Source organism: Mus caroli, unplaced genomic scaffold, assembly GCF_978045245.1.
Source record: "Mus caroli unplaced genomic scaffold, Mus_caroli_1 scaffold_1, whole genome shotgun sequence".
Taxonomy (NCBI): domain Eukaryota; kingdom Metazoa; phylum Chordata; class Mammalia; order Rodentia; family Muridae; genus Mus; species Mus caroli.
The window spans coordinates 172,585,122-172,597,712 of record NW_028227256.1 but is presented as its reverse complement, the minus strand read 5'-3'; the positions used below and the strand labels follow the sequence as shown (position 1 = coordinate 172,597,712).

Genomic DNA, 12,591 nt, shown 5'->3' with positions numbered 1-12,591 from the left:
TTATTACAGATCTTATCCAAAAAGCAGATATACAAATAAGTCAAAATAGAAAGAGATGTAATAAAATACAAATATTCATGGGGTTCAAATAAAAAGATATTAAACAGATTGAGGAAAAGGACTGCTGGCATCTCTCTATATTAATTTGAACATTCATAGAGGATACACTGCAGAAATGCTTTTATACCAGTTTGGGGATTCTACTAGGTACAATTCTATATTCATTTGCTTGGCTTTGCATTATTACTCTTAAGATGTAAAATTAAAGCTACACACGCAAGGGTTATCATTACAAAAGGAAAAACTTAATGTAATCTTGTGAGGTGATGGATTTGTCATTTGGCTAGACTATGAAAATCATTTCAGGATGTATACAGATAGCAAAAACATTAACCTGTCTACATAATTTGTCAACTGCAGTTGAATAAAGCCAGAAAACACTCTATATATAAAAACTTGGACAATAATGATTTAAAGTTTGTAGTTTACTTTCAAGGAGGAGCAAACTATAAGCAACAGATTCACCATAAAGCAAAAAGCACAAGCTATCTGTGTGACAATAATTTGTCCTGAGGGCTGTAGTTACATTGTTAGACATTTGACCTGATGGGAAATGTTAGCAAACAAGCCTGCACTGTAATTTTTTTAGCTAGTTCTTCATCATCAGCAAGGTGACCTTTCATGAGGTGCCTTCTTGCTAGTAAGTACAATACAAACGGCCCTTTCACTATTACTGTCAGCCTCACACCACCAAAGAAAACAAAACAAAGAATAAAAAAAAATGTCTTGGTCCTGCTCTGCCACTGGCTCCATAAAGGGACTGATATCTACAACATGGCTAACGCAACCTCTTCCCTCTCTAGCCTTTCCAGCGTAGTTTCTGATTGGACATTATTGATCCCAGAGCCCCCAATTTTTATGTGCAGAAGGATTACCTCCAACTTCGCAAACATACCACTTTCAACCGTGGGAAACCAGTCGTGCTTGAGAGGTAATCTCGGAGGCAGGCTGAGGAGAGACTTCTGCCTTGGAATTCTCCCACCCAAAACAGTCAGAGACAGCAGGGAGCAACATCATGGCAAGAAGGCTTGGTGGGAAGCACTATGATTCCAAAGATTTCAGATATCTTAGAAATCCAGGCTACAGAAGAAGTCCTTTCAAACCAAAATACTTGCTAATTTTCCATTATGCAAACCTGACAGATCTGCTCATCTTCCTGTAACAGGGTATAATCATCATATTCCTTGAAATTATCTTAAAGGAAGTGAGAATTACCCCTTTAAACTCTTGCTTTAATGGGACCATTTTTCAGCCCATATAAGTTAAAAGATACTATTTTTGAAGGATAATTTTGACTCATATTTTCCAGGAAGTATATTTTGATCTAAGATATTTCTACTATAAACTTGGCTAAATCATCAAGAATACTTTTAACAAATGCTGATGGGAAACTACAAACATCTTGGATACCTCACCAGCTCCCACAAACTCACTAGGAGATTAGCCAAAGTACCCACTAAAGCAAAAATACCTTTGGACAAGCTGTTTTCTTGGTTTGGTTGCTAATTTTCTAAGTAGGTGCTTCAACTACCACACTTGAGAGCTTCTTCAACTTCTGAATGTGGAGTTCTCTCTCCAACTTCCATCACTTACTCCCTTCCCCCTACTCACCCCCGATGCCCCCTCTCTTCCTCTATGGCCTTGTGAATTCTAAGAGATACCCTACCCGACCACTAGAGTAAATCTTCAGCTTACATTAATTTTTTCTTCATTCCTTTTGCTTTTTTATGGTCTGAGGATAGAAGTCAAGAAACATTTGAGAAAAGTTTCCCCAACACTTAAAAAACAAAAACAAAACAAAACAAAACAAAACAACAAAAGGTTTTTGAAGCATGACAAGACAAAGAAGCGAGGGCAAAGGTTTCTCCTATTTAGGTGCCCCTCTGGGTTGTTTACATCCTTCTAGAACTAAGCTTTACAAGTGAAAGCATAACATCCAGAGTTTAAGAATGCAGTTTAGGGGAAACATGGTTAGGCTGACTTCTTTCCTAACTTGCCTGATCAGGTTTGTGTGATGGGCTCAATGACGGTAATATAATTGAAAGATGAGGTCTTCTACTTTGCTTGAGGTGTTGTAAGCTGCAGAAAGTTAGTATGTTAGGGGTGTTGCTTGGAGAATGGTCTATACAGACTTGGTGGTACTGGGTTGGGGGAGTAAGATTTTAAAAGCCAAAGCTCCACCTCCAGAGGCCTGGCAGTAAGAAGGCGGCTTTGTGGGCCATTTCTCTAAAATTAGTACCTGAGGAAATGCATGACTGTTCAGCCAAAGTCATTAGTACTACCACTCAACAACACAGAACTGGAGTAAGGAGGGGATTTCAGCAGCTGGGAGGTCAGCAGATTGGTAAAGCAGCCCAGCATGGACAAAGCTCTCAGTTCAGTCTCTATCACAGCACAAAAACCAGCCAAGAATAGTGGCGCATACCTGAAGTTCCAGAGAGCAGGAGGCAAAAGGATCAGGGGTTTAAAAACAGTGTTGGCTACAAAGAGTTTGAGGCCAGATTCAGCTACACGAGATCCTGTCCAAGAAATAAAATAAAATAAAATAAAATAAAATAAAATAAAATAGGTGTATGGTAGGATTTTCACTTTATTTCCAATTGCCTTCAAAGTGATTTCTTCCTTCTCAAATTTACCTGCCAGCATCATACCTAAATCTGAAATTGCTTGGGTACAAATTTTGGAAACAAGAATTTGTAACATGGCAGGAGAAATCTCCAATATATAATACATGACTTTGTAAGAACAAACATCCAAATCATCTCTCTCTAATTACAGACCTCAGCTGGGCTGCACGCAGGCTGATTGCCAGGGCTCCTGCAATTAGAGGGGTAGCTAGCCCTTCTCACAGTGCATCAAAGACTACCAGTCTCAAAGTAGCATAAACTAGTAAATGACATTAGACAACATTTTAAACATAACTCATACTAGTGTCGCAATTGATTTATTGAATCGAAATGGCTGATTAAAAATGAAGTTATGGCATACCACACTATGCATCACGGTGCTTGGGCGCCAGTTTTCTGCAGACAGATTTTGTTGTCTAAAATGATTTTAGTGCTTTAAATTCTCTGTATAAAAAAAATCTTGAATGAGCTCTAAACTCCATATTCCAAGTCCTCTGAACAGAACTCAACCCTGTCCTCATTCACCACTCAGTGCTAGAGTGTACAATCAAGGAAAATGAGATCTCTTTCATATGGACTTGAACTCTTCAGTGCTTGGTTAAGTTTAAGGGGGTATTGAATAAAGGAAAATAAAGCCCACAGAGTTATACAGATGGAAACTCTGACTGAATACTGATCTTAACTCAAATAAAGCAGACATGAGAAGTGAAGTTACTTAGGGTGGAAGTGGGGGAAGTGGGCTATCCTCTTCTTCCAGGATGTAACCAATAGCCTATTAATCAGGGATCAAAATATATGTATATGCTTAATCATTTGGGCTCTTGTCTCATCGCTACAAGGTCTTGTCAATGTGGCTGGGGGACACTAATGTTAAAGGTTTCCTATGGTTTTATACATTACCAGCATTCTCTATGAGACAGTTAGGGGGATGCTTGGTAGAGTTTGTTAACATATCCCTGATCTTCTAAATGTTGCACTTAAATGGTGTTTTTAAAAACTATTTTTCATGTTTTGTATTATACAATAGTGACATATCTGAATCTTTTAAGAAGGGAAAGCTTCTTAGTAATAAACATATATTTATACCAACTAGATGGAAAAGACCACTTTTGTTGACTTATAATAAAGTCCATGGGTTAGGGGGTCAGACAGAAGCAATACTGTATTGTATTAGACAGCATGCAGATAGAAATACAGTGTAGAGTAAATAACATTTTAAATAAAAGTCTATTCTCACATACATCTATAGGCTATCTTCTTATGATGATGCTATTCCTTATAAATATGCTACATCATCTTACTGGAGACACAGTATAGATACCATTTGTATTCAGTGAGAGAGAAACAGCCAAAGGGCCTCTAATATGTAGGTACTGCAACATACATGCAAGTCTATCACCTCATCCTATCTGTGCATTGATCCTGTCACAGAGGTGTAATCACCTTCACTCCACAGATGAGAAAAGCATGACTCCTGATGGGTAAATGACCTTCCAGACAAGCCTGGAGCTAATAATTGGCAGGTAATTAACACCCCCATGCTTCTCCAACCACGCCTCCTAGAAAGAGGGCAGATATACTCACGATAAATGAGAGGAAGCACACTATATCAGGACACACATCGATGAAATCTTACAAGCTATCCAGACAAGGCTAGGTAAGCAGAGTCCTCCCATACTATCACTAGATATCAGAACTAAAACAGTGAGAAGCCTCCATGCAGAACTTAAAACATCGAAGAGCCATTTATAAATACAAAATTAGAGTAATGGCAATTTTACCATGGCATAAGAGTTCAACAGTACAACTAAAATCAGGAAATGCATGGAACTGAAGCGTTTCCTGCTTGAAAACATCCCTTTAAGACACAGGAAGTAGCAGAAACATACTAGGGGATGTCCAAGAAGTTAGAGGATTTGTAAGGTATCTCCCTAAGATTATAAACACAGCAACACTTGCCAGAGACACATGGCTCTCCAGTCACCTGAGCTGTCTATGACTTGAGCAGGAAGCTTCTGGGATGTGGCTTTTAGGAGTCATAGCCATGGAGCCTGGGCTGTGTGGTGATACAACTGTCTTTATGTTAGGTTCTAGCTATGCTCCAGCACGTGGCACTTCAGATTACAAGGAACCCTCAGAGCTCACGAGTTTACTAAAGTGGTCTTGAATAAAACCATTTTGGGGGGGTCCATCATGAGCACTAAGCTGAGGTAAATACACTTTTTTCACATCTTGCCAAGAAAAGCCACCTAAAACATACTAAATCCTTTGGCAATTACAAGGACAACTTTTACAGGTTTGATAAACTGACATAGTAATTTACTCTTCTCTCTCTCTCTTTCTCTCTCTCTCCTTTCTCTCTTTTTTCTTTCTTTCTTTCTTTTTTCTTTCTCTCCCTTCCTTCCTTCCTTCCTTCCTTCCTTCCTTCCTTCCTTCCTTCCTTCCTTCCTTCCTTCCTTCCTCCCTCCCTCTCTCTCTCTCTCTCTCTCTCTCTCTCTCTCTCTCTCTCTCTCTCTCTCTCTCTCTCTCTCTCTCTCTTTCTTTCTTATTTTTTAGAGAGGGCCAGAGATGCATGCCCAACAATGAATGATGGCCAGCAGAGATCTGTGCCTGGGCATCTCACAGGCAAGGTTCTCTCCCTCCTTCCTGGTTTGACTGTCTAAATAAGGTGTCACATTTTGCTCAAGGTATTTGGTGAAGGGTCTTTATGACTATAGCTTAAGTCAACTTAAAATTATGTGAAAAAATATGTTCCTTACTCTAGGGAGTTTGTGCCCCACATCCATGTCAATGACAGTACTGTAACAAGTCAAGTCGGTAACTATTTACAGATGCACCAAAGGAAAAGTATTGTGGGTAAGTCACAGGAGAATGCTCTCCTAGAAATACCGACAATAGCTTTCTTTCTTGGAAAATAAATACTACAACAGAAGCAAAGAAATTTAAAGGATAAACAAGGAAATATGTAATGCATATGAACATTATGTGTTATATAATAAGGAATTGACTTTTAAATAGAATATGCTGGTGATAGAAAACATTTCAGGAGCTCAGAAGAGGGAATAAATTATCAGAGGAAGAGCATCCCATTTTAACTGTCCAAATCCCTTCCAAGGTTCTAGTCACGTGATGTGATGGGGCCAGAGGTTTCACACTTGGAACTCATCATGACCTACTTATTGTCTATCAAGTCCTAGGGGATAGCATTTCCGAAACAAGTTTTGATTACTACAGATGTCACAATGTCAGGGAGATGTGAGCAAGACAGAGAACTTGGATCATCAGCCACTTGGTACACGGCTCTTCAAAAGCATTCTGGGTCCGTGTTAATGCATTGTTGTCTTGAGACTGTTCATTTTCAAACAGGGACCTCGCATTTTTGTTTTACTTACGCAGTGCATCCAGCTTGGAGCCAAGGGACAACACTGTACAAACACTTCAGATCAATGGCCCCACTCTGCAAAAGTGGCCATCATTTGCCAAGAGGCCTAAGAGATGCTAGTTCTTCCTGGCCTGCCACATGGTCTGCTTTAGCTGTTTATCATAAGCAAATGTAGTAAAATTAGAAGTGGATGGCTAGAAGTGGACAGATTCAATAAATTCACAATAGAGTCATGAAGAAATACAGTTACCAACTGCATGTCCAAGGCCCTTAGCATACTTCTTGGATGTGATATGTCCATAGCATCAGTACAAGGTCTGGTTCATTGAAGGAGTTAAAAACTGACAGTGACCTTGTCTGAGTATGAGAGACTCAATCACTCCATATGATAAGAGTGATGGTGTTAATGTACCTAGAAACAGAAGTCCTTTTAAGGAATGCTGAACAGTGTATCTGAATCAATGAGCCTCCATATGTCCTGCTAGATGGTATCTTCTTACTAGCTTTACACTCTGTGTGGGGATGCAGGGAATGGTGAAGACTGAGTCCATTTTGCCACCCAGCATCAGGGACATATGTGTGTTATGATGTGTAGTACTCCTGTACTTACACCTGTCTTGTTGATGTTCAAATCAGATCTAATATATCTTCATTTAGGTCCCTCATCCAAGAGATGCTACAGATAACTACTCGATATGAAACGATATGCTTTCCATCTTGAACCATAGGGCTTCAGATTCTTTGCAGCGTGAAAAACATTTAAACTTAGAGAGTCATGAAAGGAAGGCTGCTAATGTGTGAGGGTTACAAAATATTTCTCCTTAATATCCCTTCAAACTGAGCAACTGATTAAAATATAACTATCGTGTGTGTGTGTGTGTGTGTGTGTGTGTGTGTGTGTGTGTGGCACATGTGTGTATGTAGATACATGTGGACCTGTGTGAGCATGCAGAGGTGGACTTTGGGTGACTTCCACAATTATTTCTCCATCTTACCTTTTGAGATAGTCTCTCAGTGGACCAGGAGCTTACCAATTCAGCTGTATGTGGGAGGCCAGTGAGCCACAATGAGAGATGTGCAGCTCTAAATGTGGAAGTGTCAGCATCACCTCCATGCACAATAAATACTTGCAATTAACTCCGTTTACTTAAGGAGATGGGAAACCTACTCATACATGACAACGGGGTGCACATCCTGGTGTATGTGCAAGCAGAACAATGTGATGATAATAATCAGTAAGCTATGGAATATTATAGCAGAGATGAGCCATGTCTCTGGGGATTCAAGGTCTCTAAAGAACTAAAGCGAAGCCATTGTTAGTGCAGGGATGGGAGGAAGTGCACTAATTGGGTGTGTGTTAAGATTTGCTTTCTGGCTGGATTATGTTTCTTTTTCATTTCCCCACTAGACTCTGCTATTTGGGGAGGCTGCCTAGGGAGGGCTAGCTTTCTCCACGAGTTAATATTTAATATGCCTTTGTGGGATTTCATAATCCCTGAGATGTTATTTTACATACTCAGGAGGGAAACATTTCTCTTCATTCCTGAACAGATTTATTTTTAGGAAATGTGGTATAATTCTGCAAGAATCTTGAGGGGTCTTTTCAAAACGCATGATCATCCACGGTTTGGGGAGACATCTGGGTAAAATTTTGAGATGGGTTGGTTAAATTGACAATATACCATGAACTGAGCAAAAACGATTCCTCTGACCCTTGTGGCTTTTGCCAGCCATCTTCAGAAGGCAGAGGGTTTATCCCTATAGAGTTATCCAGTCTTCATATGGGTTTTCTTTTTGTTGTTTCCTCACAATAGAATTTATTTTAACAGACAGTGGTGCTGCCCCTGCCCTCAGCTCAGCTCTGTAGTATCGAAGCCCAGTGCACACTCTCCTCAGTCAAATTCCAGACTCTGCCAAGTATCAGCGCCTCTTCAACTTGTATCCCAGGGTGAGGGCCATCAAAGTTCTCATGCATGTTATAAAAATTGGCAACTCCCAGCCGAGTGACACTTAATAAAACACCAGTTTTAAATGCCATTGTGAAAATGAAAATACCTACCTCTCTTGCAGAATCAGTTTATTCTCTTTTTTCCAAGCGTCTTTAAAGTCAGAGCTGAATTCATGCCAGACACTGAAGAAAACATTTGGGGACACCTCCTTCTCGCCGAGTTTTGGTTTCATGAAGTAGTAGGCTGTGGTCTCCAAAAAGCTGTCAAAGCATACACACACATGAACATAAAAGCTATGATGACTTTCCAATATGGGCTATTCCTTCTCCATCCAAATGCTGATTTCATTCATACACAATTGTTATTACCACGATGATCCTAGCTCTACATGAACTAACAGCAATTTCTCGTATGGGGTATCTAATATGGGGTATTTTCAGTATAGTATATCTAATTCTTGGGGCAACTAGAGTTTTTAGTTGAAGATAAGAATGGTGGACAAAAATTGTCTCAATACTGAAAACTACCAATGGGCAAAATTCCACTTCCCAGTGAATCTGACATATTTCAGGGATAAATGGTGGTCAATGTGGGGATGCATTGAGAATCAGTGAGCTTAAGTTTGTTTGCTGTATCTGTCTGTCTGTCTGTCTATCTATCCATCTATCTATTCTTTTGTTTCAGTTTTTATATGAAAACTATTTTTATTTACTTTACATCCTAATTGCATCTTCCCCTCCTCCCTTCCTCAGCCCCTCACGCTCATCTCCCCTCTCCCAGGCTCCCTCCTTTTTCCTCAGAGAAGGAAAGACCACCCATGGGTATCAACCAGCCTTGGCATATCAAGTTGCAGTAGGATTAGGTGCTTCTCCTATTGCAAGGGACCCAAAGGGAGACAACAGAGTCAGAGAGGGCCCCTGCTTCTGCTGCTTTGTCACATGAAGAATGAGCCATACAATTGTTAGATATGTGTTAAACTCCAAACAAATAACATACCATCTGCTTTCCACTAACTTAATATGTGTGCTAAGTTTATATCATTCTGTGTGTATATTATTTGCATTCTTGTGTTGATGGTTGGCGGGATGCAGGGGAAAATAGTCCTAGGGGACACAGATGAAGTCTGCCATCTAGATAACATGGCAGCAGCTACAACACAGTGGACATGGTAACAGTGGAGTGATCAAGCCTAGCCTTTAGTTGGGGTGCCTCAGAGGGAACACATAAATAGTAAATAATAGGCTTAAAAATGTCTCTCCATGCCATGAAACAGTTCCCAGAACAGGAGCCTGGCCCATAGTTTATAATGCCATCACGCTGAAGGAACCTAGGCAGCAGGTCACAGAGGTCAGAGGTATGACACAAGGAGCAGTGTGCAAATCAGTCTCATCTTTTTGTTTTTACCTTTGCAGATGGCCAGTGCTATTTCTGTTATATAGACATCAGACTTCATTTACTCTGAAACAAAAGCTTCTACGGCAGCATGATTTCCCAAATAATAAAAACAAACAAATAAATAAAATTTCATATATTATATATATATAGTATCATATATGTACATACATATGCATATATCACATGTATATGTGTATGTGTATATGTATAGTGTATCTTGTATATTATATACATGTATACAAGTTATCCTTTGAATTATATTCAATTTATCATGTAGCAGATTTAATATTTTTGCTATAAAATAATGTGAACATTTAGAAGATGAGATCTTTATGCTAAGTTTGATCAGAAGGTTCTTCAATTGTGAATTTTTTATTGGATATTTTCTTTATTTACATTTCACGTTATCCCCTATCCTGGTCCCCTCCCTCCCAGAATCCCCCTATCCCATCCTCTCTCCCCCTGCTTCTGTGAGGGTGTTCCTCACTTATCCACCCACTCCCACCTCCCAGTCTTGGATTCCCCTACACTGGGGCATCTATTGAGCCTTCATAGGACCAAGGACCTCTCCTGCCATTGATGCCTGACAAGGCCATCCTCTGGTACATATGCATCTGGAGCCATGTGTACTCCTTAGTTGATGGCTTAGTCCTTGGGAGCTCTGGGGGGGTCTGGTTGGTTGATATTGTTGTTCTTTCTATGGGGTTGTAAACCCCTTCAACTCCTTCAGTCCTTTCTCTCTATTGGGGAACCTGCACTCAGTCCAATGGTTGGCTGTGAGCATCCGCCTCTGTATTTGTAAGGCTCTGGCAGAGCCTCTCAGGAGACAGCCATATCAGGCTCCTTACAGCATGCACTTCTTGGCATCCACAATAATGTCTGGGTTTTGTAACTGTATATGGGATGGATCCCCAGGTGGGACAGTCTCAGGATGGCCTTTACTTTTGGTCTCTACTCTATACTTTATATTCATACTTGCACTTGTGAATATTTTGTTCCCCTTCTAAGAAGGACTGAAGCACCCACACTTTGGTCTTCCTTATCTTGAGCTTCATGTGGACCATGAATTGTATCTTGGGTATTCTATTGTGACTTTAAGTATAGATAAAAAATAAATAAAATTCAGATCCATATAGTGGCAGTATTGCAGTCAAGAACGTTTATCACAGCCTAGATTATTGTTCCTTGAAAACATTCCCCAAAACTCAGTCGTCATAACTTAAAATGGAATTAGCACTGCCAGTTTTTGGCAGTATCTTTAGACTAGACATTACTGGCTTAACATAAAATATAATCTACTTTATCATCTCAGTAACTGAGAGATTGGGAAAATTGCTGACTCAGCACAGTGCTTGTTGCGCTAATATAATGATGCAGCATCCATGTAGAGAAGCTGTGGCTTTCCTGTGATGGCTCAAAACAAAAATAATTGGATGTTGGAGAACCTCCTAGCATGCACAAAGCCCTAGATTCCATCAGTAGTACCAATAACAACAAAACATAAACATAACAAAAAAAATCATAGCCACTTCTGACTATGAGTTAGCTAATGTGTGGTAAATCTATTCTGCCCTTAAATTTACAATATGGCTCTCTCTGAGCAACAAGATGCTTTGGAGTAACATCGTTTCATTTCCAGGAAGAGGAGGCAATACTGATTTGATTGTATGTGTGGCTCTCTGGAACCACATTCCTCCCTTGGTAGTCTATTTGGGAGATGAATCATCGTAGCTTGCAAATCCTCTGAGATGATGATGCAAAAATTATGTGTATGTGAGAGTTCAGGTAATTCCAGCCAATATGGTCTACATGGCATGGGAATGCATTACAGATACACACTCAGAGTATGAATGGGGTGAGACAGAGCTAGTTTTTTAAAGCCAATGAGGTGTACACAGACATACTTGTAGGAAGAGCTGCTTACCCTCTCCATCATCACTGGAGAGTTTTAATGGTATATTAGGTTTATGTCTCAAATTCTTTGACCACGCACTTATCCTGTTTCAGAGAAGCCCAGTCTGTGAGGCTGTAATAAGTTATCCGCTCACTCTGCTATCTTGCAGGTTTTGAAAGTTTTATCACAAAGGAACTTGGTATAATGGTAAGGACATACGATTTAGGGTGAGAAGAAGTGAAACACTGGAGTCCATCTCTAACTACACAAGGAAAACACTTAATGCCATTCTTACATTTTTCCATCAGCAACAGAGAGATTATAAATAACTATGTCATATCATGAAGGAAAACTAAAATATATGCAGTACTTCCAAACATCCCAATTTAAAACTTACCAGAACTAAAAGAAAAGACAACCAAATAATGAATTAGATATTTGAACAAGATTTTTGTTAAAAATTGATAGAATTACACACACACACACACACACCCCATAGGTATAGCATGTTTAAGATAACCATTAATAAGTAGACCTAATTGGCAGCTGAAATTGCAGTCAATAATAAAATTTATAAGAGCATACAAGCCAACCACTAACATAGACATTATGGTGAGTCTAAGTCTTAGTACAACTCAAAGGATTGAAATCACCAGAATCGTATCCAACTACAATGGCAATAAATTATGAAACACAAAAAGCAGCATATACAGGAAACCTATTACTTCAAAATTAACAACAACAACAACAAAAAAACCCATTATAAATGATAGCAGATGTCAAAACTGAAAATTAAAGGCAACTAGGGAGTAATTTAAAAGTAAATAAGATGATATTAAAATGGATGATATGCAGGTAACACCGTAGACAAAAATTCATGGCTTTAAAATGCTTAGATTACAGAAGAAAGTTAGAGATGGAGCCTTTCAACTCCTGAAGCTACAGAAACTTTACAATTCAAACTCAGTGACATTGTAAAAACAAACTGCTTAAAAAGACCACAACACAAAGAGTAACTAAACCTTAGAGAAAAACAATATTAGAATTTACTTAATAAAACATATAATAAAATTAAAAAATCTCTACTAACACTGATATTTAAAGAACAAATTAGATATAAATTTCTAATACTAGTGATCAAAACTCAAGCACTTTTGTCAATTATATAAAACTAAAACCATAAAATATTATAAGTGATCATATAATTGTAGACTATATGCTAAAGAAAAAAAATCAAAAATTCTTAAAAAAAATAAAAACTAAAACTGACAAATGAGGTAGAAA

The 12,591-nt window shown here is 38.9% G+C and overlaps 1 protein-coding gene across 1 annotated transcript in view; it reads right to left on the bottom strand.

The window, feature by feature from the left end:
- Fmn2 (formin 2) overlaps nt 1-12,591 on the bottom strand; it is a 326,068-nt gene that overhangs the window by 29,875 nt on the left and 283,602 nt on the right. The window contains exon 16 of the mRNA XM_021173977.3: nt 8,129-8,278. Within this exon, the coding sequence (XP_021029636.2) occupies nt 8,129-8,278 (150 nt within the window). The remainder of the gene's footprint in view (nt 1-8,128; nt 8,279-12,591) is intronic.